At 40.3% G+C, this 27,462-nt stretch overlaps 1 protein-coding gene across 1 annotated transcript in view; it reads left to right on the forward strand.

Moving 5' to 3' along the window:
* Positions 1 to 27,462, forward strand: part of SPAG17 (sperm associated antigen 17) — a 413,793-nt gene that overhangs the window by 89,714 nt on the left and 296,617 nt on the right. Inside the window, exon 4 of the mRNA XM_007950259.1 lies at positions 26,281 to 26,412. Coding sequence (XP_007948450.1) covers positions 26,281 to 26,412 — 132 coding nt within the window. The remainder of the gene's footprint in view (positions 1 to 26,280; positions 26,413 to 27,462) is intronic.

Below are 27,462 nucleotides of genomic sequence, written 5' to 3' on the forward strand. Positions count from 1 at the left end.
ATATATGTATATATATAAAGAAAAATAAACTAGTAAGATTTGTGCATGGTATTTTCCCTTTCTGAAAGCAGAGACAAGTATTAGTCATCAGATGGGAAAGAGTCTTTTTGGTCTCAGTTTGAGCTAGCATCTTGTTATATGTATGCAGGCCCACCTGTGTGTAGGTGGAACAGGCAATTGCCCTGTGATGTGATTTAAGAGCTGCTGGAAGTTCTACCTGTCTAAAAATAGGCTCCAAACCCACCTGGTAAGTTCAGACACAATGTCCACAAAACCCAGGTTTAAATAAAACAGCATTTTCAGAAGGTTAACCCATTGTATCTATTATCATATCAGCATGCATTTTTTCATCACAGATAAGCTCTGAGGGCATACACATTTGTATGGGTAGAAGCAGTGCAAGAGGTTAAGGAGATAGGGAGGTCCAAGGCTTGGGATAACGACTCAAGTAGCAGGAAGCAATTTCTGCACAACCATGAGTGAGTTTGCTGAAACTAAACTTCTCCCATGCTCATTCATCCAGTCAGTCAGACTTTTTGAATTAATATCTTCTGGAACACAACATTTTCTCAAATTGTTCTTTGCTGGAACCCTTAAAAATGCCAAAATAATAACTCATACTCAGAAGATTTTTTTTTAGACTACAAAACACTTTCACATACAATACAAATGTGATCCTAACAACAACAGACTGTGAAGCAGATTGAACAAGTGTTACTGTTCTCATGTCCAAGATGAGAAGATGAGAATAGCCTATAGCTAATAATGGCAGAACCCATGCTTGAAGCCAGTCACAGAGACCATTAACTTACTTAAAGTTGTTCTTGTTTTTGTTTGTTTGTTTTTAAAGAGCATGCTGGAGAGGGGATGGGGGCATTATATATATAGATATGGGTGAGAGAAAATGCTTTCCCTTATCTTCCTCTCATTTTATAGTCTCTAAAAGCACTTTAGGATTTCTGGTAGCACAGTGGTTAAGGCATTCGGCTGCTAACCAAAAAGTCTGCAGTTCAAATCCATCAGTGACTCAGCAGGAGAAAGATGAGACAATCTGCTTCCATAAAGATTTTTTGTTGTTGTTATGTGCTGTGGAGTTGGACCTGACTCATAGCGACCCCTCCTTGGGTTTCTGAGCTGGTATCACTATGGAAATAGATTGCCCAGCCTTCCTTCCAAGGAGTTGCTGGCGGGTTGGAACCTCCAGCCTTCTGGTTAGCAGTCAAGTGCCTTAGGCACTACACTACCAGAGCTCCATAAAGATTTACAGCCTTGGAAACCCTATGGGGCCAAGGATCATCCTATAAAGTCAGTCACTATGAGTCTGAATGGATTGATGGCAGTGGGTTTTGTAAAAGCACTGGGCCAAATACAGGCTTCTGCTTGCACACATTTGGCCTTAGAAATTTGAGTTGAATTTAACCAGTTGTTGCTATCATTTCCCAGCCCAAAACATCCCACATTTATAATATTAACCACTTCCCACAAAGTTATAAAATACAATAACCTGAATTAGATGGAGGAAATCAATTGTGAACTGGTAGACCTTAACTGGGGAAGCAGTTGTGGTTCGTGGGGTTTAAGGTACTTTGAGAGCAGATGAAGGTGTGAGTAGAGCCTGATTAGCCATTATGAAGTGACTGTGAAATCTAGGATTTCTGTATCACAGCAGAGCTACTTTATGCCCTGTAACTGAACACACCTGCCTTCGTTCCTTTACCTGATGACCCACAGTTTTGTCATAACTCTAGCTCCTTCCCTTTTGAGCTATGATAGCACTTAATTCACTTTATACTCCTGCAGAAGGGACACAGAGGCAGCATCCTCTTCTCACCTCCTCTAACTTCACAACAGAGACAGAATCACTACCAGCAGCCCAAGGCTTATTCCTATGAGCCCAGACATGCCGCCACCCTACAGTCTTTTTACACTCTAACACCAACCATCCCTCCCATGGCACTCACTACTTCTCTGCAAGTTCAGTAATTTGTTGCAATGGCCACACAGAACTCAGAGACAATACTCATGATTATGGGGTTTATTAAGGAAGTAACAGGTTCAGGACCGCTCTCAGGATATAATTCTTCAATCAGGACAGTTTCCTCCTCTTTGCTATGCCCTCAGGCACTCCTCTCTGGCTCGTGGCCTCTGTCTTTACCTCTGCCATGCTTAAGCAACTGTTACAAAGATCTTTTTTTCTCTGCTGATAGATGAACATAGTTGCACTCCACTACTCCAGCAAGACTCCTACCTGAAAGCACTCAGCTTTCTCACTCCACTTGATGAGACAAGGGCTAGCTAGACATCCGTCCCTTTTACAGAACACAACCTGTACGACGTTTGCAAAGGTTCTGGTAACACCACCTCTTCTGTATGATTTGTGTGCTATTCTTTTATTCATTGCATATTTTACTGACTGTTTACCATGTGCCAATCACAAGGTTAATTCCAGCTATTTACCTGTTTCCAGTCTTGTGAAAACAGATGTGTAAATGAACAATTTCAATACCATATGATGACACAGAAGTCTTAAAAGGTGGCAATGAGTGTACAGCCCAATCCAACCCAACTAACATCTAGTCGATTCCAACTCATAGTGACCCTATAGAACAGCGTCTAAATCTTTCTAGAGTTTTGAGAGGAAGGTGGTAGGAAAATAGCGTAAAAGTTGAATGGAGAATGTATGAAGTAAAGAAGGAAGAGAGGGGGCTCCAGGCAAAGGAATCAACCCATGCAAAGTCAAGGAGGTCTGAAAGAACATGGTACAGCCAAGGAACTACAAATGGTGAGTAACCATGATATAAAAGGAAGGAAAGTGGAAGGAATAGCCAGGAGCAAGGCTAGACCATTGTGGGCTCTGGTATGTCCTGCTAATGAGCATATAGTTTGTCCTTTAAGGATGGGCGCCATTGAGGAATTCTGAGTTGGGAAGTAGTATGATAAGTGGAGATCGGAATCTCTATGCAGGAAAAAAAAATCTGTGGGAAGGTGTAGGAGTGGTACAATTAAAAGCAAGTTAATTGCTGTGTAGCATTTAAAGTGAGTGTGTATAATAAATGTGTGTGTATATATATATGTGTGTATATATATGTGTGTGTATATATATATGTGTGTGTATATATGTGTGTGTATATATATGTGTGTGTATATATGTGTGTATGTGTGTATATATATGTGTGTGTGTGTGTGTGTGTATATTCAGAAAACCACTGAAGAATTGATGTATTTGAATTGTGGTGCTGGAGAAGAATATTGAATATACCATGGACTGCCAGAAGTACAAGCAAATCTGTCTTGGAGGAAGTACAGCCAGAATGCTCCTTAGAACCAATAATGGCCAGACTTCATCTCTGATACTTTGGCCATGTTATCAGAAGGGATTAAGTCCTTAGAGGAGGATGTCATGCTGGGTAAAACAGAAGGGCAGTGAAAAAGGGAAAACCCTTAATGAGATGGATTGACACAGTGGCTGTGACGATTGGCTCAAACATAGCAACAATTTCTGAGGATGGTGCAGGACTGGGCACTGTTTTGTTCTATTGTACAAAGGGTCACTGTGAGTTGAAACTGACTTGATGGAACCTAGCAATAACAACAACAACAACATAATTATTATATATATATGGAGTCCTAGGTAGAGCAAAACTCTAGTGGTGTTGAGCCTAAGGCATTTGACTGCTAACCACAAGGTTGGCTGTTCAAACCCATCAGCCACTCTGTGGAAGGAAGAGAGGAAGAGTGGGCAGTCTACTTCCATAGAATTCATGCCTCAGAAACCCAAAGGGGGTTGCTCTGAGTTGGAATTAACTCAATGGCAGTGAGTTTGGTTTCTTTGGCTTGAAGTGGAACAAACACTTGGCTAGTAACTGAAAGGTTGACAGTTTGAACCCACCCAGAGGAGTCTCAGAATATTCTGAATGGTCATGGCCATGAAATACCCTATGGAGTTCAGTTTTACTCTGCAACATTTGGGGTCACTATGAGTTGAAATCAACTTGAGGTCAACTGGTTCATTATTTTTTGTTTTTGTTTTTGTATGTACATAGGCTGTTTTATTATAAAGACAAAATTCACTGCCGTCGAGTCAAATCCAACTCATAACAACCCTTCCTTGGGTTTCTGAGGTGGTATCTCTATGCAAATAGATTGCCAGTCTTCCTTCCAAGAAGTGGCTGGTAGATTTGAACCACCAGCCTTCTGGTTAGCAGTCAAATACCTTAGGAACTATGCCACCAGCAAGATGTGTTAATAGTAGAAAATTTGGAAAATAGAGAAAAAGTTAGTCCATATATGTAAGTGCTCAAGAAGTATCTGTGGAATATCCTGTGGATATCTACTCAGGGAGATATGTATCTTCTTTCTCCAAAACAGGAATTATATGTGGTTTATATTATCTTTTTCATTATAATGATTTAGCATTTGTCTAAATCCGTATTAAATGTCTATGTAATAGAAAGCATGTTTCTATTCAATAATTTATTTATCCACTCCCCTTTTGCTAAATTTAGGCTGTTTATGGGAGCTCTGGTGGCATAGTGCCTAAGGCATTTGACTGCTAACCAGAAGGCTGGCAGTTCAAACCCACCAACCACTCTTCAGAAGGAAGGTTGGGCAATCTACTTCTGTAGTGATACTGCCTCGGAAACCCAAGGAGGGGTCGCTTTGAGTTGGATCTGACTCGACAGTGGTGCATACCAACAGTTATAACCCTCATTGATTCCTTATGAAAATATTTCAAGATGTAAAATTACTAGGTCAAACTATATAAATCTTTTTAAAGCTCTTGATGCATATTGTGAAAATGCATTCCAGAAAATTTGCAGCTATTTTCAGTCCTCCTAATAGTTCCAATTTAACCACACCATTTTCCACATTGTATTTTTTTATCTTCATCAATTTGATAAGCAAAAAATGTAGGATTGAATAGTTAATCATATTTTCATGGCTATTTTGTTTTGTGAGCATGAGATTTACTAAAGTGAAATGATGATGTAATTCTGTTTCCAGAACCCTTGAGATAATGGGAGGGATGCTCTATTGTTCAAAAGTCAGGAGTTGAAATAATTGCTTTACATTATTTCAAAACAGATTTTGGGTGCTGTGAGGGATACAAAAAGGAATAAGCTGTACTTGGGTCCTGCACGCATTCACTGCAGGAGAAGGACACACACACCAAGACTGGAATAAGAGCCTGGCTGTGGGAGGGGCTTCAGAGGAAATATGAACAAGTACTGTGGCAGTGAGACCCAGGACAAGTGATCTCAGCTCAGGAACTCTGGAAAGGGTTGATGCAAGAAGCTCTTTGTTGTGAACCTCTCCAGTTTCTAACATCTTCTCACTTCTTTGTATCAGTGTCCACAAATGCACCTCAGAATCACCTGAAGAGCTTTATGAAAATGCCAGTCCTGATCCCACCAGAGGAGGAATCAATATTCTTGTTGCCTCTAATGGGTGTGGGTCAGAAACTGGGGTGGTCATGAGGCTCTGGTAAGGTCTTCATTGGATAAGCTAGAAGGACTGTGGAAAGCAAATCAAGGGGATGGAGTAGGACTGATTACACTGTATTGCTGACAGTCTCAAGATGGCTCATCTTGAACTTACCATCTTAGGGTCACCAAGAGTCTTGGTTTCCAGGGACCTTCTCCGTTTTAGCACTGAAAGTACCATGTCCCGAAAACACATTAGTTTGTTATATTGTCAAAATGCAAATATCTTTACCATGGATATTTAAAAATCCCTAGAATTCTGGTTTAGTCTTAGAAGAAATACAGCTAGAATGCTCCTTGTTGTTGTGTTGTTGTTAGGTGCTGTTGAGTCACCTCTAACTCATAGTGACCCCATGCACAGCAGAATAAAACACTGCCCAGTCCCACACCAGCTCCATGATCCTTACTATACTTGTGCCCATTGCCACAGCCACTGTGTCAACCCATCTTCACGAGGGCCTTCCCCTCTTTCATCGACCCTCCACCTTAACCAACCATGACATCCTTCTCCAGGGAATGGTCCCTTCTACAACATGAGCAAAGTACGAGAGACGAAGTCTGGCCATTCTCACTTCCAAGGAGCATTCTGGCTGTACCTCTTCCAGGACAGATTTGTTAGATCTTTTAGCAGTCCTTGGCACTTTCAGCATTCCTCGCCAGTACCACAACTCAAAAGTATCAACTGCTCTTTGGTCTTCCATATTCATTGTCCAGCTCTCACATGCATGTGAGGTGATTGGAAGTACCATGGCTTGTATCAGGGTCACCTTAATCCTCAAGGAGACATCTTTGCTCTTTAGCACTTGAAAGAGGTCCTTTGCAGCTGATTTGCCCAGTGCTATATGTCATCTGATGTCCTGATTGCTGCTTCCATTGGTGTCGAATGTAGAACCAAGCAATGTGAAGTCTTTGACAACCTCAATCTTTTCTCCATTCATCATGAAGCTGCTTATAGGTCCAGTTGTGAGGATTTTTGTTTTCTTTATATTGAGATGTAATCCATCCTGCAGACTGTATTCTACAATCTTCATCAGTTAGTGCTTCAAGTCCTCCTCACTTTCAGCAACCAAAGTTGTGTCATTAGCGTATCGCAGGTTGTTAATGATTCTTCCTCCAATCTTGATACCATGTTCTTCTTTACATAGTCCAGCTTCTCAGATTATTTGCTCAGCATACAGATTAAATAAGTATGGGGAAAGGATACAACCCTGACACACTCTCTTTGTGATTTAAAACTATGCAGTGTCCTTTGTTCTGTTTTTACAGCAGCCTCCTGGTCTGTGTACAGGTTCCTCATGAGTACAATTAAGTGTTCTGAAATTCCCATTCTTCTCAATGTTACCCATAATTTGTTATGATCGACACATCAAATGCTTTTGCATAATCAGTAAAACACAAGTGAACATCTCTCTGGTATTCTTTGCTTTCAACCAAGATCCATCTGACATCACCAATGAGATCCCTTATTCCATGTCCCCTTCTGAGTCCAGCTTGCATATCTGGAAGTTCTCTGTCAATATACTGCTGCAACCATTTTTGAATTATCTTCAGTAATATTTTACTTGCATGCGATATTAATGATATTGTTCAATAACTTCCACATTCTGTGGGATCACCTCTCTTTGGAATGGGTACAAATATGGGTCTCTTCCAGTGAGTTGGCCAGGTAGCTGTCTTCCAAATCTCTTGGCATAACCAAATGAGTGCCTCCAACAGGGCATCTGTTCGTTGAAATAGCTCAATGGGTATTCCATCAATCTCTGGAGGCTTGTTCTTTACTACTTCCTTCAGTGCAGCTTCAACTTCTTCCTTCAGTACCATTTGTTCTTCATCATATGCTGCCTCCTGAAATGGATGAAGATTGACCAGGTCTTTTTGGTACTGTGACTCTGTGCATTCCATCCATCTTCTTTTGATACTTCCTGTATCATTCAGTATTTTGCCCATAGAATCTTTCAATATTACAACTCGAGGCTTAAATTTTTTCTTCAGTTCTTTCAGCTTGAGAAATGCCGAGTGTGTTCTTTCCCTTTTGGTTTTCTAACTCCAGGTCTTTGCACATGTCATAGTATTTGGCTTTGTCTGCTTGAGCTGCTCTTTGAAATCTTCTGTTCAGCTCTTTTATCTTGTCATTTCGTCCATTTGCATTAGCTACTCTTTGCTTAAGGGCAAGTTTCAGAGTCTCTTCTGACATCCATTTTTGTCTTTTCTTTCTTTCTTGTATTTTTAATGACCTCTTGCTTTCTTCGTGAATGATGCTCTTGATGTCATCCCACAGTTCTTGTGGTTTTTGGTCACTGGTGTTCAATGCATCAAATCTATTCTTTAGATGGTCTCTAAATTCAGGAGGGATATATTCAAGATCATATTTTGACTTTCGTGGACTTGTTTTAATTGTCTTCAACTTCAAGTTGAACTTGGATATGAGCAGTTGATGGTCTGTTCCACAATCAGCTCCTGGCCTTGTTTTGGCTAAAGATATTGAGCTTTTCCATCACCTCTTGCCAAAGATGTAGTCAATCTGATTCCTGTGTACTCCATTTGGTGATGTCCGTATGTATAGGTGTTGTTTGTGCTGTTGAAAAAAGTTATTTGCAATTAATAAGTCTTTGGTCTTGCAAAATTCTGTCACGCATTCTCCAACATTATTTCTGTCACCAAGGCCAAACTTTCCAACTACCCGTGATTCTTCTTTGTTTCCAACTTTTGCATTCCAGTCACCAGTGATAATCAACATATCTTGATTGCATGTTTGGTCAATTTCAGACTGCAGAAGTTGATAAAAATCTTCAATTTCCTCATCTTTGGCTTTGGTGGTTGGTGTGTAAATTTGAAAAATAGTAGTATTAACTGGTTTTCCTTGTAGGCGTATGGATCCTATAACTGACAGCATTGTAGTTCAGGACAGATCTTGAAACATCCTTTGTGATGATGAATGCCATGTCTTTCCTCTTGAAACTGTCATTCCAGGCATAGTAGATCATATGGTTGTCTGCTTCAAAATGGCCAAAACCAGTCCATGTCAGCTCACTAATGCCTAGGATATCAATCTTTATGCATTCCATTTCATTTTTGACAACTTCTAATTTTCCTAGTTTCAAACTTCGTACATTCCATGTTCCAATTATTAATGGATATTTGCAGCTGTTTCTCCTCGATTTGAGTCGTGCCACATCAACAAATGGAGGTCCTGAGAGCTCTACTTTATCCACATCATTAAGGCCAGTTCTACTCTAAAGAGGCAGTTCTTTCCCAGTCATATTCTGAGTGCCTTCAGACCTAAGGGGCTCATCTTCCTGCACTGTATTGGACAATGTTTTCAGGCTATTCATAAAGTTGCCTAGTGGTGTATCAGACAGTATTTCTCTGCTTTTCATAAGGTTTTCCCTGGCCAATTCTTTGAAAAGTGGATGGTCTCTTCCTTCTTCCTAGTCTGAGTCTGTAAGCTGCACTGAAACCCGTGTACCATGTGCAACCCTGCTGGTGTTTGAAACACCAGTGGCACAGCTTCAAGCCTCACAGCAACATGCAAGCCACCTCAGTAGGACAAACTGACAGACAAGTTTGTCTCCCTTAGCTGTTCTAAACCTCTCTGCCCTCCCCTTACCTAGATCCCACAGCTCTTCCCCACTTCCTGCCTGTTGGAGTGGGGCCTTGTCTCCCTCCCCTTACCTGGATCCCACAGCTCTGTCTCATCCCTGGCTCTTTCCCCACTTCCTGCCTCTTGGGGTGGGGCCTTGTCTCCCTCCCATTACCTGAATCCTGTGGCACTGTCTTGTCCCTGGCTCTTCCCCTGCTTCCTGGCTCTTGGCGTGGGGCCTTGTCTCCCTCCCCTGTCATGTAAGGAGAATACTCCTTAGAAGCTAGAATAGTGAGATTTCATCTTACTTATTTTTTTGTTTTGTTTTAATTGTGATTTGTGTGCAAATTTACAAGGCAGATTCATTTTACTCTCAGCAGTTCATGCACACTTGATTTCAGGGCCCTGATTACAATCCCCAACCATAGAAAAACTCTCCTCCTTGTGACCACCCCCTTCCTGTTTCCCTCTTATGTATGCATTCCTATCTGTCCAGCTTTACCTCTATGTGAATGCTGCCACTCTGATGTCTCATGGCTGATTGATCTAAGGGGTGCATTTCCCTGGGGTAGGTGTTCTGCTTGTCAGTCTTTCTGCTTTGGGGCTGACAGCCAATCCACAGAAGTGAGTGCATTTCCAGGCCTGAAGGATAACCCAGGCCCATAGTCTTGGGGATTCTACCAGTCTCTATCCAACCTCTAATTCTGGTCATTTTTGTGGTTTTGAATTTTATTCCACATTTTACCTCCCATTTTATCCAGGACAATTTTGATCCCTTTCCAAGTGTTTGGCCTTGGTAACTAGGCAAGATCTAGTTCTTCCAGTCTAAGGGTCATGAAGGCTGAGGTCCTCATGGTTTATCATATCTTTGGACTAATTATTTCCAAATGACTTTGATTTTCTTCACTCTTATTTGCTCCAGACAGGAGGAGACCAATAGTTGCATCTTAGATGGTTGCTCAAAAGCTTTTAATACCCCAGTTGCTGCTCACCAAAGTAGGATGTAGAATAAGATTTTTATATATTGTGTTGTGCCAGTTGGCCATGGTGTCCCCCAAGATATGGTCCCAAGCCCTCAGGCCCGGTGACTCTCTCCTTCAAGATGTTTGGTTGTCTCTGAGAAGTTACTCCAACCTTGTCCTCTGTTACTTCTATAATGTATGTGGATAATTTTGTAACACAAGTACATATGCAAGACTATCTTCAGCCAAATCTACACCTATTCACCTACTCCCATCTCTCTTCCTTTGGATATGTGACCAGGAAAGACCCATCTCTAGAAAAAGACTTCATGTTTGTTAAAATAGCAGGTCAGGGGAAAGGAGAATCCTCAATGATATGGATTGACTTAATAACCTCAACAATAGACTAAAACATATTAAAGATCATGGAGAGACACAGGACTGGGCAATATTTTATTATTATATACATAAGGTCAACATGAATTGGAGCCAACCTGAAAGCAATAACTAACTAGTTAAAATTTATATTCTAGGCCCTTACCTCAAGAGATTTATTTGATAGTTATGTTAAAAGAATCGTTGCTTTAACTAGTGCACCAAGGGTTCTGAGGCAGGGGATCTATAGGGCATACTTGAGAAACACAGCCTCAAGGGGAGACCATGCAGCATCCATCTTCTGTCCAAAGTCTTTCTCAATAGACAGCCAGGAGACACCCGTATTTCCTATTACTCCCATAGCTAACTAAGTCAAAGAGATAAGGAGAGGAAAGGGAAACTTAAAGAACAAAGCGGTCATCATGGGATAGGTTTGGTATGGACTGACAGGAGGCAACAACAGCCTTGGAGAACACCTTACAAATCTCCAAAGTCAAGCTAGCAGAACAGTATAACTCTGATAATTGTGGAAGAACCAAATATTTAGGGAAAAGAAAGGAAAGGGCTAATAGAGTGAATAGGAGCTCTGGTAGCCTAGTGCCTAAGGCACTTGACTGCTAACCAGAAGGTTGGCGATTTAAACCCACCAGCCACTCCTCAGAAGGAAGGTTGGGCAATCTACTTCTGTAGTGATACTGCCTCAGAAACCCAAGGACGGGTCGCTATGAGTCAGGTCCGACTTGAAGGCATATAACAGCAACAACAATGATAGAGTGAGTACCAAGCAGGACAATAGCAGACATCCCACTCCAGGTGTCATTTGAAATGGGTAGCTTGATGACTCTAAATAAAAGGAAGCAATCTAGATGCACATCACTGAGAATTAGTAAGGGACTCAAGGGTTAAACTGACAAACATGGGACAAATACATCATTATGACAGGCTACAAATGAAACCAGGGATAAAGCTGGGGTTCTCCAACCTAACAGTGCATCAGAATCACCTTGAGAGGTTGTTAAACTGTAGACTGCTGGGGCCCACGCACAGAGATTCTAATTCAATGGGGTCATCACCAATCAGAATCACTCCTATGCAAAGGGTTTTGTCCTTGGTTTTGCAGTTAAAGCCAGCGAATTTGCATTTCTAACAAACATTCTTGATGCTACTGGTTTGGAAAACACACTTTGATACTTGACTGATGAAAAATAAGTACCAGTTTCTGACAAGTCATGGCAACTCCATATGTGTCAAAGTAGGACTGTGCTCTATTGGTTGTTAATGGCCAGTGTTTTAGAAGTAGATCTCCAGGACTTTCTTCTGAGGCACCTCCAGTGGACTTGAACCTCCAGGCTTTCAATTAGCTGCTAGCACATTAACTGTTTGCACCACTCAGGGACTCCACTGGTTAAAAACAAAGTCTCTATTAATTAGAAGATGTGAATCTCATCGTATCTGTATCAGTTTAGTCACTTCTACAAATAACATTTTTAAAAAAATTAAACTGGCTTAAGCAATAATGAAATTTATCGGTTTATACTCTAGCCAACATCAGCTTAATCCTGGGGCACCAGCCCCATTTCCTGCAGTGCTTTGAACTGTTCCCTCATCTGTGTGGTGGCGGCTTCTGGCTGGAGCTGAGATGGCTGCCACAGCCCCATCCTTCATGCTTCTCCCCAAAGCTCTGTCATGACCGAGGAAACCACATCAGCAGCCCCAGAAAACCACTCCTCAGATCCCACTGACCTAAATTGGATCATGGATGGAACCAGTCGTGGACAGGGAGGTTAGGGTATTAATTTTAGTCCAAACAGCTTCACCCATAAAGCTGTGGTTCCTGAGGCATATTAACTGAACCTGAGAAAAAGTGAACGCTTGAAATAAATCAGCTTCTCCTAGGAAAGAGCGGGGGATGCTGAGCAGGCAACCAGCCACAGGATGGGATCTCTTATACCCTCAGGCAGTCAGGATGGGAGGTACAATACCATATGCAAACCAAATGGCAAACGATGTATCTACTAGTGCTCCAGTGATGGGATACAGGAATTTTAGGCACCAGCCATATTCAGGTATCTAAGCAAGTAACATAAGTCAGTCAGTGACCTAGCCAAAAAAAAAACAAACCCAGTGCCATCGAGTTGATTCCAACTCATAGCAACCCTATAGGACAGAGATGAACTGACCCATAGCATTTCCAAGGTAGTGCCTAAGGCACTTGACTGCTAACCAGAAGGCTGGCAGTTCAAACCTACCAGCCACTCCTCGGAAGGAAGATGGGACAGTCTACTTCTGTAGTGATACTGCTTCAGAAACCCAAGGAGGGGTCACTATGAGTCAGGTCCGACTCAACGGCATATAACAACAACAACAACAACAAAGCTTTCCAGAAGCATACTGCCACATCTTTCTCCAGATGAGTGGCCAGTAGGTTTGAACTGCTGACCTTACCATTAGCAGCTGAGCCTTCTAACCACGGTGCCACCAGGTCTCCTTAGTCAGTGACTGGTGGGGTCAAACTCAGAGAGGAGATGGAAAGAAAGTCTCTGTCACTGGACACAGACTGAATGTAGACTTTTAGTATGATTTAGGATTTAAGAAGAAGGCTGGAAAATGGAGGCGGCTGCAAGCCTGAATAGTTTCTAAGATGCAGATGGAGCTAACAGGACTGAGGATCTCTAGTCTCAGTTTCCCACACAGTCTCAGAGGAAAAACAGAGCTCAGCTATTTACACTTAAGGCCCTCGGTAAAGACAAAACTAGTAGCAAGACTATTTAAGCATAAAACTTGGACTAAAAAGCCTTAAATCCCTTCAGCTAAAATCAGGATTGGGTCTGGAGACTAGGGAGGGACTAGAGCACTAGATGGGCACTCAGTAGCTCCAGCTAAGTGAAAGGCTTATTGTGATTCCACAGAGTGTGGTGGTTAGGAACAGGAATCTAGAACCAGATAGCCTGGGTTCAAATGCCACCTCTCCTATTACTAGCTGTGTGGTCGCTGGGCCTCAGTTTTCTCATCTATAAAAATGGGATGATAATAGTACCCACCAAAGAGTTGGTGATGGTTAAATGAAGTAGGATATGTAAGGTGCTTACAACAGTCCCATCCTGGTATATGGTAAGTGCTGTGTAACCATTTGTGCATCACTGAGTCTAAGGAACTTCTTGCAATCTCCTTCTAGAGTTTGGGTTATAGCTGAAACATTTGAAAACACTTACCTGAAGAGCCAGAGTGTTTGCTGTTGTTAGGTGCCATCAAGTTGGTTCCAACTCATAGTGACCTTATGTGCAGCAGAACAAAACGTTGCTTGGTCCTGCACCATCCTGCCAATCACTGCTAAAATCATAGTCAAACAGTAAATAGCCCTAAAGACATCATCCTTCTATTTATTTAATGAAATGTGTATACTGTATGTTTACCTATGTCTAGAATTCTGTGAGAGAATTCTTTAGAAAGATGAGTGAGATAAGGATTTGACTTTCCAAGTTCATAAAAGAGGCAGACCTGTTCACAAATAAATTCAAAAGAAAGCGGAATCCCTTGGGAAGTGTACATAAAGACAGTGCTAGGGTTATCCAGAGGAAGGAAAGGTCACTACAAGCTTAAACCATCAGGAATGACTTTAGAGGGATGAGAGGATCTTGGAATTCTAAGGACAAGATGTTGACGGGAAAATATATATATATATATATACACACCATCATGATAGAATGATGCGCTACTAACAGTCACCTAACGGGAAGCCATGATCTTTATATGCCGTTCTTCCCTATATTGTCATATTCCACTTCATGTGTCTTTATATATTTTTCATTTTTCAAAACCCAAAATAATTCATAATAAAAACAAATAAAAAGCCCCACAGACTAAACAGGAAGCTTTGTTTTTTCCCATCTCTAAAGAGTAATCCCAGCAAACGTTTCTCTGACGAAGTCCTGGGCTTTTTGACATGTGTGTGTTAGATGTTCAAAACGCACTTCTCTCTTGGGAGATTCATCACATTTCAAATTATACATGTCTGTTAAAGTGTAGCTCTGTTATACCTTCCATATATTTGTTATTGCTGCTCCTGAAACTTCCTTACAGCCCCAAAGAGGTCTTAATCCCTGTCAAACGTTATTATGTTACCGACTTTTATGTAGTCTTGAAAGGGCTTGTTTATTTAGTTTCAGTGACTCCTTGTTACTGCCAAATATTATTTCATTTCAGCACAGATGTAAGGGGTCCAACGACTGGAATTATTTTACAGCCCTGACATTGCCGAGAGATGGATACCAGTTTAATTATGGACAGCTGAAAATGATCTGGGAGTCACCTGCTCTGGATGTTTATCATCATTACGGACTTCTCACCAAGCTGTGCTCTGAGCACTTTTCTACCGCTCCATTTGCTCTAGGCAGACAATGTGATCTAGCTGGAGCCTCTGTCCCCAGTCACCTTTACATTTATGTGTAGATGGTTTAGTATTGCCTGGTGGTTTTTTCTTCCCCTTCTCAGAGTGAGAAAATGTGTTTCCATCATTCCCGTCCCTTCACTCTCCTCTTTCTGTTTCTCTCCATTGCCCTCTCTCACTGCTGCCCTTATCCTCCCAGCTGTTTTCCCAATCATGCCACATTGGAAATTATTTATTACTTAAAGAATGTGAGTTAGAGAGCCCAGCCATGTAAAGGTTCAAGTCGCACAGTGACTATAGTATAGTTGGCACTTAGTAAATGCAGGAATGAAGGAGGGGAGAGGAAGGAGGCAACAGGAAAAGGAGGCCGTGGAATTGCAGAACACTCCTCATACAATTCTGTCATCTCATCTTAAGTGAAGGAAAAAGCACAGTTTTCTTTTTATTATGAAGTGTCTTGATTTCTGTATACATGCAAAATATGCGTGAACTGAATATAATAACGCATGAAAGGATGACATAGAAAGAGCAGGGCTTTTCTTTAGGTGTGTACTAGCAATGCTTTATTCTATTACCGTGCATTATTTTAATAACCAAAAATAACATATTTTCTCCTCTGTCTCTACTGTGCCATACCAAGACCCCTTTTTTCACACCTTCTCTTTTGTTTTTTGTTTTTTGCAATCATTAGCCATTTTATTTATTTATTTATTTATTTTTAGTGGGATTTTAAATTTTAATGCAATTTTTTTAAATTTTACTTTAAGAGTTTGTTTTATATTCAACATTACATGTACATTTAGTTTCACTCCCCATTTACCGTGCCCAACCCTAACCCAGTCTCTGCCCCTCCCTGCCCAGTAATCCTACCCCTGTGCCCTCATAGTTATGCACTCCTATTTGTTCGGCATTTCCTCCATGTGAATGTTGCCCCTTTGGTGTCCTGTGGTCTATTGCTCTAAGGGATGTATTTCCATAGAGTATGTGGGTGTGTCCCCCTGGGTTGAGTGGTTTCCATGTACGTCTTGTTAACTATTGGGCTGACAGCCCCTAGGAGTGAGTTTTATTCCAGGTGTAGAATGTATTCCAGGGCCATAGTATTGGGGATCTCACCAGACTCCATCCGACCAGTAATTCTGGTCGTTATTGAGTTTTTGGCTTTTGTAACATGTTTTTCCTCCAACTCTATCCAGGATCTCCAGATTTGATCCTTTCCTGAGTGGTTGGCATTAGTAGCCGGGCACCATCTAGTTCTTCTGGTCTTGAGGGCCATCGTGTCCTAGGGCTGATTGCTTCCAAATGCCTTTGTGTGTTTTTTTTTTTTTTTTTTTGTGTGTGTGTGTGTGTGTGTGTGTTTGCACTCTTCTTCGCTTCTGGCACTAGGAGACCATTAGGTGTGTCTTAGTTGGCCAATTGAAAGCTTTGAAGATCCCAGTCACTACTCACCAATGTAGGATGTAGAACAAGGCTTTTTTTTTTAATGTATTTTGTTGTGCCAATTGAGTCTGGTGTCCTCCAGTACCATGGTCCTGAGGTGGTAGATCTGTTGGATCTCTCTCCCATAGTATCTGGGTGTCTGTGAGGGATTGTTCTGTGTCTGTCTTCTATTTTTTCTGTAAGGATTACAGGTATTTTGTATCACTGGTATGTGTGTAAGAGTAACCTGAGCCAAATCTATCCTTGGTCTAGAGTGTGCTCCTGGTCGCTGACCCCCATCTGATCCTCTGAGGTGTTTACGTGTTTATCTGTAGCCTAGTGTTTGGTGTTAATGGTAGTACAGTATTGTGGGCACACTGGTTGGTACTAGCATCTGTCATCTATCTCCTATGTGCACAATTCAGTGTCCTCCCTTTTCCTAATGTTATCTGGTGGTCACAGACTCCTTCCATATATCCCTCCCCTTACCCACGTCAGCGTGTGGGCCCCAACTAGCCTGAAATTAATCCCTCCCCTTCCCTCCTCACCCCAGTAATCTAGAAAGTGAGTCCCCTTTTGCAAGCAAACCCTTCTGTAATGAGCTCATACAGTTTTTGTCCTTCTGTGATTGACTTATTTCATTCAGCGTAATGTCCTCCAGGGTCATCCACTTTTAATCTCTGCTTTTCTCTACACAGATCTTGATCTGTCCTTGTCAGGATAGACAAAGGGGTAAATGAAAGGAACAGCAGCCAGGTTACCAGCAGCAGATATCAACTGAGGGTCCTGTCTCCTGCTTTGCTGCTGGTCCTCACTCCATTCCTTTCCTGCCCTCCATGCCTGGGTTTCCCAGTCCTCACAAATTCCAATTCTATTCTGGATGTGAGGATAGTCACAAGAAAAGCTTACTTTAGTGAGGATTTACCGTGTATATATATCACTCACCGTGCTTTATATGCCTTTTATATGCATTATCTCATTTAATTCTCAGTACAGACTTATGAAATAAGCATTATATTTATGTGCCTTATCTTATTTCTCAGTACAGCCTTATGAAATCAGCATTATTCATCTTTTCTTTCTGTAGACTAAAAAACCCAAAACGAAACTCACTGCCATGGAGTCGGAGCCAACTCATAGCGACCCCTCCTTGGGTTTCCAAGGCAATATCACTACGGAAGTAGATTTCCCAGTCTTTCTTCCAAGGAGTGGCTGGTGGGTTTGAACCACCAGCCTTCTGGTTAGCAGTCAAGTGCCTTAGGCACTACGTGGTTCTCAAACATGGGTAATTTTGCTTACCAAGGAACATTTGGCAATGTCTGGAGACATTTTTGGTTTTTACAACTGAGTTGATGCCAGGGATGTCTCTGAACATCCTGCGATGCATGGGAGAGCCTCCTCAGCAAAGAATTATCTGGCCCCACGGTGCCAATAGTGCTGCTGCTAAGAAACTCTGCTGCAGATGAAAAAGCTGAGGTATGAAGGGGTCATGCAACTTACCCAAGCCCACCCAGCTGGTATCTGGCAGGACTGGAATTCACATCCAGGTCTGTCCTTTTGCATTATGTAGCAGGTAGGTAGTTAAAGCTTCAGCAGCTGGTTTATTATCATTTGTACAAAAAGAGCTACAATCCTCAAAGGGAATCTTTGAAAATGAAGACATCTCAATAAAATGGCCCTTTATAATCATTTGTAAATCACCTACTCTTCTACCCTTTTCATCATCAAATATGCAGAATCAGACCCACCTAAAGCAACCTTCCCCTCTAAACACTGAACACTTGTTATTTATTTATTTATTTATTTTGATTGGGGTGACTAGTTCCTCTGATTTTTTTTAATTTTATAAATGATAACCAGAATGCATAAGCAAACAATCATGCTAAGTAAGCAATCAATTTTGAAGATGAGACATAGAGTTACACAGTTTATCATAATGGGTAAATTATACGTATTTGATTTGACAGATGGACAATGCTAAATGTAAAACTTTATGTTATTCATGATAATGAAATAGAAATGGAAGTCATTAATATTACTTTTAAGATGTCAATCAAAAATGATAGTATTTTTCTCTTTTTATGAATTCTTCAATATCCACAATCTTAATTTTAAGTGTTTTAAGATATCAGGTATCCTTTAATAATATTTTTCATCACAAAAGCAGCTGTGACATAAACACACATACTGTTGTGCACACATGCACACACACATACACATGTGCATTTGCACACACAGAAAGGTCCCGGGTCTAACTTCCCAGAGGAGACTTTCATTTGCCTTTATTCCCCGCCTCTCACAATCACCACACCAGTTGCTATCAACTCCTGGCAACCTGTGTGTCAGGGTTTTCAATGGCTTATTTTTAGAAGGAGATTGCCAGGTCTTTCTTTTGAGGCTCCTCTGGATCAGTCACTAGTCCTTTTCATTCTATAACTCATGGATATAATCTCAAAATACAACTACCCACTGGTATTGATTAAAAAAAAAGCCAAATTTCATTCAAAGTGAGCTACCAAGTTAAGCATTCTTTATTTTAGTGACAGAAGGTATTTAGAAAGCAAAAAATATATATATATATTTGCTTTTGAGTATCTAGAAGTGGGGAAGGGCCCAACAAAGGAGGAGGAGGTAACAGAAAAAAGATGCCAGATGCAAACTCTGCATCCTTCCCATTTTTCACCAAAAGCAGCCCTGTTTATCATCTTCCTTATAAGGGCAAGTTTCTTGGGTGGCCAGAAAAAAGTACCTGGAAACCATAGATTTCTTTTATCTTTCAGCTTGAGTGCTATGTAAAATCTGATACACCATTAATTTTTAATAAACATATGTAAGCATCTCCTACTTTAATGTAATTTGCTAAGGATAAAGCCAAAAAGAATAGCACTGAATGGGACATCTTTCCTTCAAGGTAAAGTCAAAGGGTCAAAGCAGTGATTAAGTGAACATTATTTTAAGTTAAATACTGTTTCTCACTTTTCACTATCCTATAGCCCTGCCTTGACCAATATAGTAGCCAGTAGCACATGTGGCTGTTTAACTTTAAATCAATTAAGAGATACAATTAAAATTCAGTTCCTGTGTCACACTAGCCATACCCAAGTACTCAGTGGATACATGTGGCTAGTGACTACCATATTCGATAATGAAGATGAAGAACATGTTCACTGTCACAGAAAGATCCATCAGTGCTGATATGAAGATAGAAAAGTTGAAGAAGAATACCTAGAGTTAATTAAGGGGTTGGAGAAACAGACACTTTCAAACAGTGTTGGTGGGAACAAAGATGTTACCAACCATTTCAAATACATATTTGACAATATATATATAAGAAAGTAAAATTCACATACATTCAATAGGAAAAAAAAAAAAAAAACTGAAATAGCCTAAATGTCCATTAATAGGGAACTGGTTAAATACATGACCAAAACCTAATAAAATAGAAAACTATACACTCTTGTTTTTTAAAATAAGAAATAAACATAAACAATACATATCTATACAGATAGCTATCCCAGATATTATTTTTATGTAGAAACACAAATCACTTAATATGAATAGCAAAATCCCATTTGTGCTAAAATATAAAAATGCCCATATGTATATATATATGTGTGTGTATATATATATATACACACATATATATGTGTGTGTGTGTGTGTATATATATATATATATATATATACACACATACACATATACATATACATATATATATATAGAGAGAGAGAGAGAGAGAGAGTGCTCTGGTGGCAAAAGCATTGGGGTGCTAACCAAAAGGTAGATAGTTTGAACCCACTAGCCACTGCATGGGAAGAACATGAGGCAATCTACTTCCATAAAGATTTATAGCCTTGGAAACCTGATGGGGATTGCTATGAATTTGAATTGACTCAATGGTTTGGGATTCATGTATATGTTGTTGCTGTTAGGTGCCATCGAGTCATCTCCAACTCATAGTGACCCAATGTACAGCAGAATGAAACACTGCCCAATCCTGTGCCAGCTCCATGATCTTTACTATACCTGAGCTCATCATTGAACCCATTGTGTCAATCCATCTTGTTAAGGGCCTTCCCCTTTTTTATTGACCCTCCTTTACCAAGAACGATACCCTCCTCCAAGAAATGGTCCCTTCTTACAACATGACCAAAATAGGTGAGACGAAGTCTGGCCTTTCTTGCTTCCAAGGAACATCCCAGCTGCTCTACTTCCAGGAAAGATTTGTTAGTTCTTTTAGCAGCCCACAGTACTTTCAGCATTTTTGCCAACACCACAACTCAAAAGCATTGACTCTTCTTTGGTCTTCTTTACTCATTGTCCAGCTCTCACATGCATATGAGGTAATTGAAAATACCATGGCTTGTGTCAGGTGCACCTTAGTTCTCAAGGAGACATTTTTGCTCTTCAGCACCTGAAAGAGGTCTTTTGCAGCAGATTTGCCCAGTGTCATACGTTGTCTGATGTCTTGACTGCTGCTTCTATTGGTGCTGATTATAGAACCAAGTAATAAGAAGTCTTTGACAACTTCAATCTTTTCTCCATTTATCTTGAAGCTGTTTATTGGTACAGTTGTGAGGATTTTTGTTTTCTTTATATTGAGGTGCAATCCATAGTGCAAACTGTAGTCTTCAATCTTCATCAGTAAGTGCTTCAAGTCATCCTCACTTTCAGCAAGCAAAGTTGTGTCATCAGGGTATCACAGGTTGTTAATGAGTCTTCCTCCAATTCTGATGCCACGTTCTTCATACAGTCCAGCTTCTTAGATTATTTGCTCAGCATACAGATTGAATAAGTATGGTGAAAAGATACAACCCTGATGCACTCCCTTCTTGATTTTAAACCATGTAGTGTCCCCTTGTTCTGTTTGAACAACTGCCTCCTGATCTATGTACAGGTTCCTCATGAATACAATTTAGTGTTCTGGAATTCCTTCTTGTCAATGTATCCATAATTTGTTATGATCCATACAATTGAATGTTTTGCATAGTCAGTAAAACACAAGTAAACATCTTTCTGGTATTCTTTGCTTTGAGCCAAGATCCATCTGATATCAGCAATGATATCCCTCATTCTGCATCCTCTTCTGAATCTAGCTTGCCTCTCTGGAAGTTCTCTGTCAATATATTGCTGCAACCATTTTTGAATTATCTTCAATAGATTTTACTTGCATGCAATAATAGTGATATTGTTTGATAATTTCCACATCCTGTGGAATCACCTTTCTTTGGAATGGGTACAAATATGGATTTTTTTCATGATTATGTATATGTTTATATAGGGATAGAACAAGTTATTGAAGGATATACAAGAATTAGTTAATGATTACCCCTGGAGATTGGAAGTGGTGGATGAGGTTGAAGAGGCATTTTCTTTCATTGTATACATACCCTTATGTATGATGAGGAACTGCTACCTGATTATTCACTCACTCATATAGTAAGAAAATACATTAATGAGTTGAAGAAATGAACTACTCTGAAATACCAAAAAAAAGAAAAAGAAAATTGGAGTTGGACCTTACATGTATCGAGTCCTATTTGCTCAGCCTTGTGTTAGTCTGGCCTGAGTCAAGCTCTAGGTTGTGGATTCTGCTCCCGTTTGCCAAGATCTTTATATATCCAAACCAATACTAAGTCATTAACCTAGAATAATGGATTAAATATGAATTTATAGCCTGTGAATTATTAGTTACTGTAACACATGGACCCTCAAGGAAGGCCCTGTCAAAATATTCTTTTGGGGGAACTGATTGCTATTTGGAGCTCCTGAAGGAAAGTCTTCCTCAGCCCATCCCTTTCCCCTTATCTTCCCTTCTGTGCCCCACACAACTTTGCCCTCTCCTCCACTGCCTCATCCCTAAGATCTCTTTCAGGCAAGAGAAATCCAGATCCAAAATCATCACACTTCTTCAGAACTCACCTGGGATTAAACTCCCAACAAGATGAACAATGACTCAAGCTGCTTCACACAGCTCCTTGTAAGCACGCAGGGAAATCAGACAGCAGACCACATGAGAATCCATTCTTCCTGTCTCTCTCTCTCTTCTGTCTCTCTATCAGTCATTGTCACTCCCTCCCTACCTCCCTCCCTAGCATATATATGTAAGTATGTGTATGTTTACATGCATGCATGCTTGGCTTTCTGTGGGAATCTGCGGAGCCATTCTAAGTCCTTGCTTAGGCAGATGCTTGTGCTTACTATTGAGGGGGAAGAGCTATAGAGAGCATGCATGGTTAGATGAGAGACGGAGAGCACCAGTGTTTGTGGGTGGGCCTAATCCCCAGGCAAGGAAGCATTTGGCTCATTTGGTATATTTTTGTTGGATCCGATCATTTAGCTGGTAAATATGACATCAGCTTTGAGTGAGGGCAATGATAAAGAGAGAACTGTTTTTTTGTCTACTAGTGTGCTCAGAATTACAGACTTCCTAACAGAAAGGGCATCCATATTCCCAAAGTAAAGATCTCCACACACTAAAACATAAACATATCCTCCTGCCTCAGCTGCACTCGGAAGCTTGATTTCCCACTGTATCAGTCTTTCCCAGAACGTAGCACCTCTGGTAGCTCCACTGGAACCCTTACATCCAGCTCTGCCAAGCCTGTTGCCTAGGGAGCTCATATGAGTGGGTCAAGAAGACACACTTCTCAACCCGGAACAGTTTCTCTCCATTTTAGTGAGTCTCATTTGTCTATAAGATTTATGTGTTTTTTGTTTGTTTGTTTCCAACTCAGGCTAGTCGCCAGTCTTTCTTTGTATTTTGGCTTGATAAGTACCCAGGTTTAAACCTACCTAGGATTGTTTTTCTGCCTACTTCTGGAAGCCTATGTTTTTCTCTTCCCAACTCCTGCCAGCTCACTGTTCTCATTTTCTCTTCACTACTCATCCCCCTTAATAGCTTCAGCCTCACATACATACACGCACTCTCTCTCTTTCTCTCTCATACACACACACACACAGACTAGAAATACTGGTCGAGTCACACAATGCTGGAAGGTTGAAGGTTCAATCGTTATTGCAATTAATACAAGTAAAGCAGGAGAAGGAAAACTTTTCTGAAATATTAGTGAAAAGTAACATTTCTTCTTAAATTCTACTTCTTATTCATATTCTCCCCTCCTCCCTCAAAGACTTATCCTTCAAAAAAGGATCATCTAAAGATTTTTTTTTCCCCCAATCTGAGACCAAACACTACTGACTACTGACTGGGTGGACTTCTGAATTATAGAGTATGAGAAGAAAGAATTCTCACTGGAAATCAATTTATAAATATTCTTTTTGTCCTGCTATTGCCAGGGAGGAACCACATATTTCAGTCTCAGATTCTGAGTTCAGCATTAAAAAAAAAAACAAAAAAAAAACACCAAACTCACTGTCGTTGCGTCGGATTCAACTCATAGTGACCTCTCCTCGGGTTTCCAAGGTGGTATCTCTACAGAAGTCAATTGCCCAGTCTTCCTTCTGAAGAGTGGATGGTGGGTTTGAACTGCCAGCCTTCTGTTTATCAGTCAAATGCCATAGGCACTATCCCACCAGAGCTCCTGAGTTCAGCATAGACTTTTAATGTCATTTATTATCCCAAGGATTCAAAATATCATTCTTTCTGGGGAAGGAAAGAAAGAAAGTGTCTTTTATGGGAGTCTCACATTTCTTCAGAGCATGCTGGAGGAGGATAAGTGTGCCCTGGTACTACTATGATTTCTCCATGAGCATTAGAAATGGAGCTCCCTCTCTGTGGGCTGTTCTGAGGCTGTACAGAGTGGAGGAAGCACCACAGGATCATCGCCAATGCTGCCACTGCTCTACATCACAGAGTCCAGGTGTCATGAGGATGCAGGTGCCTGGGAATACCAGCAGTGCTCCTCACATCTCCCCTTTGTCTCACACTACACACACCTCAGAGGAGGAGATCACTATTATTTTGAAGCTGTGGCAGATCTTTGTTTAACTCTACAGACAGTTTCAGATGGGCCAGAAATAGCTGTTATGGGCAGCAAAATAGCTTTCTCTTGGGGTGTTTTGTTGTGTTTTGAGCACATTTTAACACAATGAGGTAACATTCATAGACTCACAGAGACAGGGCTTGAAAGCAACTCCAGAGACATCCCATCCATCACCATGACGCCAGGCAGACTTCACTCAAGCCACCCCAGACATAGGTAAATATCCTGTTTTCACAGGTCATCAGGAAAAGAGACTCCACAACCACCCTTCAGTAACCTATTCTGGTGTTAACTTCCCTTCAACACTTTCATTATATTTCGATTACAGGGAAACGCCCCATACTAGGCTGCTATGAGCTTTTAAAAAACTAATTTGAATATTTTGAACCAGATGTTACAAAGCTGCCTGATTGTCAGCACACTATTTAACTGGTATTGGGGAAAAAATGCCATTTCAAATCAAATACTGACATCTACCCTTGGGGTTGTGTCCTATCAGACAGCTTTCGTTTTACAGTAAATGCATGACCTGAAGGCCCCTTAGGAGCCCATTTATTCTTGAATCTGGCCATCATTAAAAGACAAGGTCTTGCAGGTGTACTGCTATGTCTCCCTGCTCCCAAACATCACAGCCGTCATGTCCCTTACCCAAAATTGTGTTTGCAGAAGCACAACTGCAATAAAAAGCAAAGCATTATGTTTTGTGGAAGGTGTTTGCTTAGACACAGACAAAGCTTTCTGATGCTTGTTCTGCTCCTTTGGTTTTAGAAAAGGCAACTTGAAAGTACTCCTTTCCCTGGTTTTCCCCTTCTGCAATGCATGCAGGAAACCCCAATGTGGTCTCTAAGAGCTCCAGTTACATTTTGGCATAAAAGAATCCACAGGGCCTTCTGCAGTTAGAAGCAAAATAGCAACCTCCTTTTCTTTGGGCTATTTCCCTTGGCAAAGTGGAAAGTCATAAGGAACTGGACCAGTCAGGAAAGCCCCGACCAAGAGCTGGTATAAACCTCAGACAAGACACAGCTCAGTGAGATGCCATGTACGCGGTCATTGTCTGAGACAGAGGGCCCGAAATTGACACCATATGCACCCCAAGGAGTAATTGCTCCAATGGGGGAGAAAAGCAACATGTCAGAACATTTTAGTAACACCTAATTCATCCTGAGGTTATAAATAAATCTGATGCTTGCTTGAAAACAAAAGTTGAAAAATACTCGGACTAGATTATTTCTGTGACAGTGCTTCCGGCATAGGTGAACTTTATTAAGAAGACAACATGAATAAAGAGAAACACATAACAACTTTTTATGGTATATTTTATGTGATTTTATTTTATTTATTTATTTATTTTTTTTTTTGCAGTAAATAAAGTGGTTATAGGACTCCAAGGAAAAGGGCCCAGATGTTAGAGAGTTGTGTGAAATTTAGGGGAAACAAGCTGTAAAAAACACAGTCATAAAACAGGCTGTCAGTGCCACACATCTGGACAATACAGCTGTATGTTCCTAGTGGCTGTCGTCACCCAAAGAAAACTCAATAACCTTATTTCACCCCAATTAGGCTGCATACCAACAGGATCAACATTAAATTGCGGGGTAAGGGGTGGAGAGGGCAACATTCATATGGCGCCTCTGTTTTAAGCAACTTTTATCTTTCATTTGAATTTGGTCACCAAGAAGTAAAAGACTGCTAACATGGCTGTTTTCTTTATTATAAACCCCTATTTAATTTATAATGTCCTAATAAGTCAGAATTTGACAGGTTGGACTATTGGCTATGCCAAATAACAGTAGGCTTCTACAGTATGAAGCTGACCTATCAATCATCTTAATTTAACATGGAATCCTGCCTACCTCTTTTTTGGGGTCCAAATCTAGCAGTATTGTGGGAAGCACTCTCTGCCTTATTGGAAAAAGAAATCAGACAACCCAATTCAATTAAAGAAAATGGTAAATGCTATCCTCTATGGCACTACAGCATTTTTCCCTAAAATTTTTTGGCCAGTAATGAGGCACCTTTGCAGTAAGACAAATATTACAAACTATAAAATATTATATTATCTTTTCGTCATTGATTGACTGTTCCAATGGTTATAAAATATCACTTTTCCTAATACTGTGTTTCTTCATAGGTACTAATGGCAGCAAAAGCAATTATGGACAGTGGAGAGACATTAACCTTACCACTCATAGGGAAACTCTTAAAATTTCAGCTTCTCGAGATTAAAGTTAAGGACCAACAGCGACGGGAAAATGAAAAGAAGGTACTGTACCAGAGGATGGTAGGTCTCCTGAAGAGAGTGAGCAGTAAATGAAATCAAGCCAGGTTTCACCAAGGTCCACATCCTCCACTCATAAGCCCACCATTAAGTGTCACCTGACAGATTTAGCTGTCACCTCAACTTCTCAGGGTAAAGGCTATCCAGAAATCTGTTGGAGGAATTATGATTTCTCAAAGCCAAATCCATTAAAAATATTTTCCTTCTATATAGCAAATGGCAATAACTAAGTTATGTGCCAATGTAATAGTAATAAAGAAGAGAAACAAGGAAGAGACAAGAAGCAGGGAGTTAAATACAAAAAAAAAAAAAAAAAGAGGAAAGAAAAATCCTGAAAATCAGAGTCTTACTATTTAAAATCTTTTTATGTGATATTCAATAAAAATGCCTATTAAAATAATAGGCTACCTTGTGCCTTCATAATAATCTGAATTATTTTAACAGCAATCAATCATTTCTCCTCCCATGTAACACATCTGATTATTTCTTCACATGTGGATTTTTCATTTAATTTACCTATGGAAATCAATCTATGCATTTCCCAAAGATTCATATTTGCATCTGAAAAAATATTTTAAAATACTTTTGGTAAAGTGATGCCAAATTCAAATCTATTTGCTATTATCATTACTCAAAATAATTTTTTTCTTATTTTCCAAATCATCCTGAAATATTTTCAGAAAGCCAAATGCCTCTGTATGTACATGTGTAACATGTGTATGAGCACACATGTAGTTTATGAAGTGGATTTGCAGGTAAGCTATTTCTTTAGGCTCTTAAGCGAAAGAGGCAAAATCAGTGTTTGGAAGGAGAAAGTGACTATGTGCCAATACTTCCATCTTCACCTTTACAAGACCCCCAAGTCCAAGTTTTCTAGCTTTTGACAGGATAATTATAGAAATAATTATAATGCCACCTTGTATTTGTAATGTAGTGCTTTATATTTTTCAGTGAGATTCCACATATAGTATCTTATTAAGATACTATCCCCAGGAAAATTCTACCTATAAGGACAAAGTAAAAGACATAGTTTGT

The sequence above is a fragment of the Orycteropus afer genome, unplaced genomic scaffold, assembly GCF_000298275.1.
Source record: "Orycteropus afer afer isolate SDZICR_OR568_19922 unplaced genomic scaffold, OryAfe1.0 scaffold00010, whole genome shotgun sequence".
NCBI lineage: Eukaryota > Metazoa > Chordata > Mammalia > Tubulidentata > Orycteropodidae > Orycteropus > Orycteropus afer.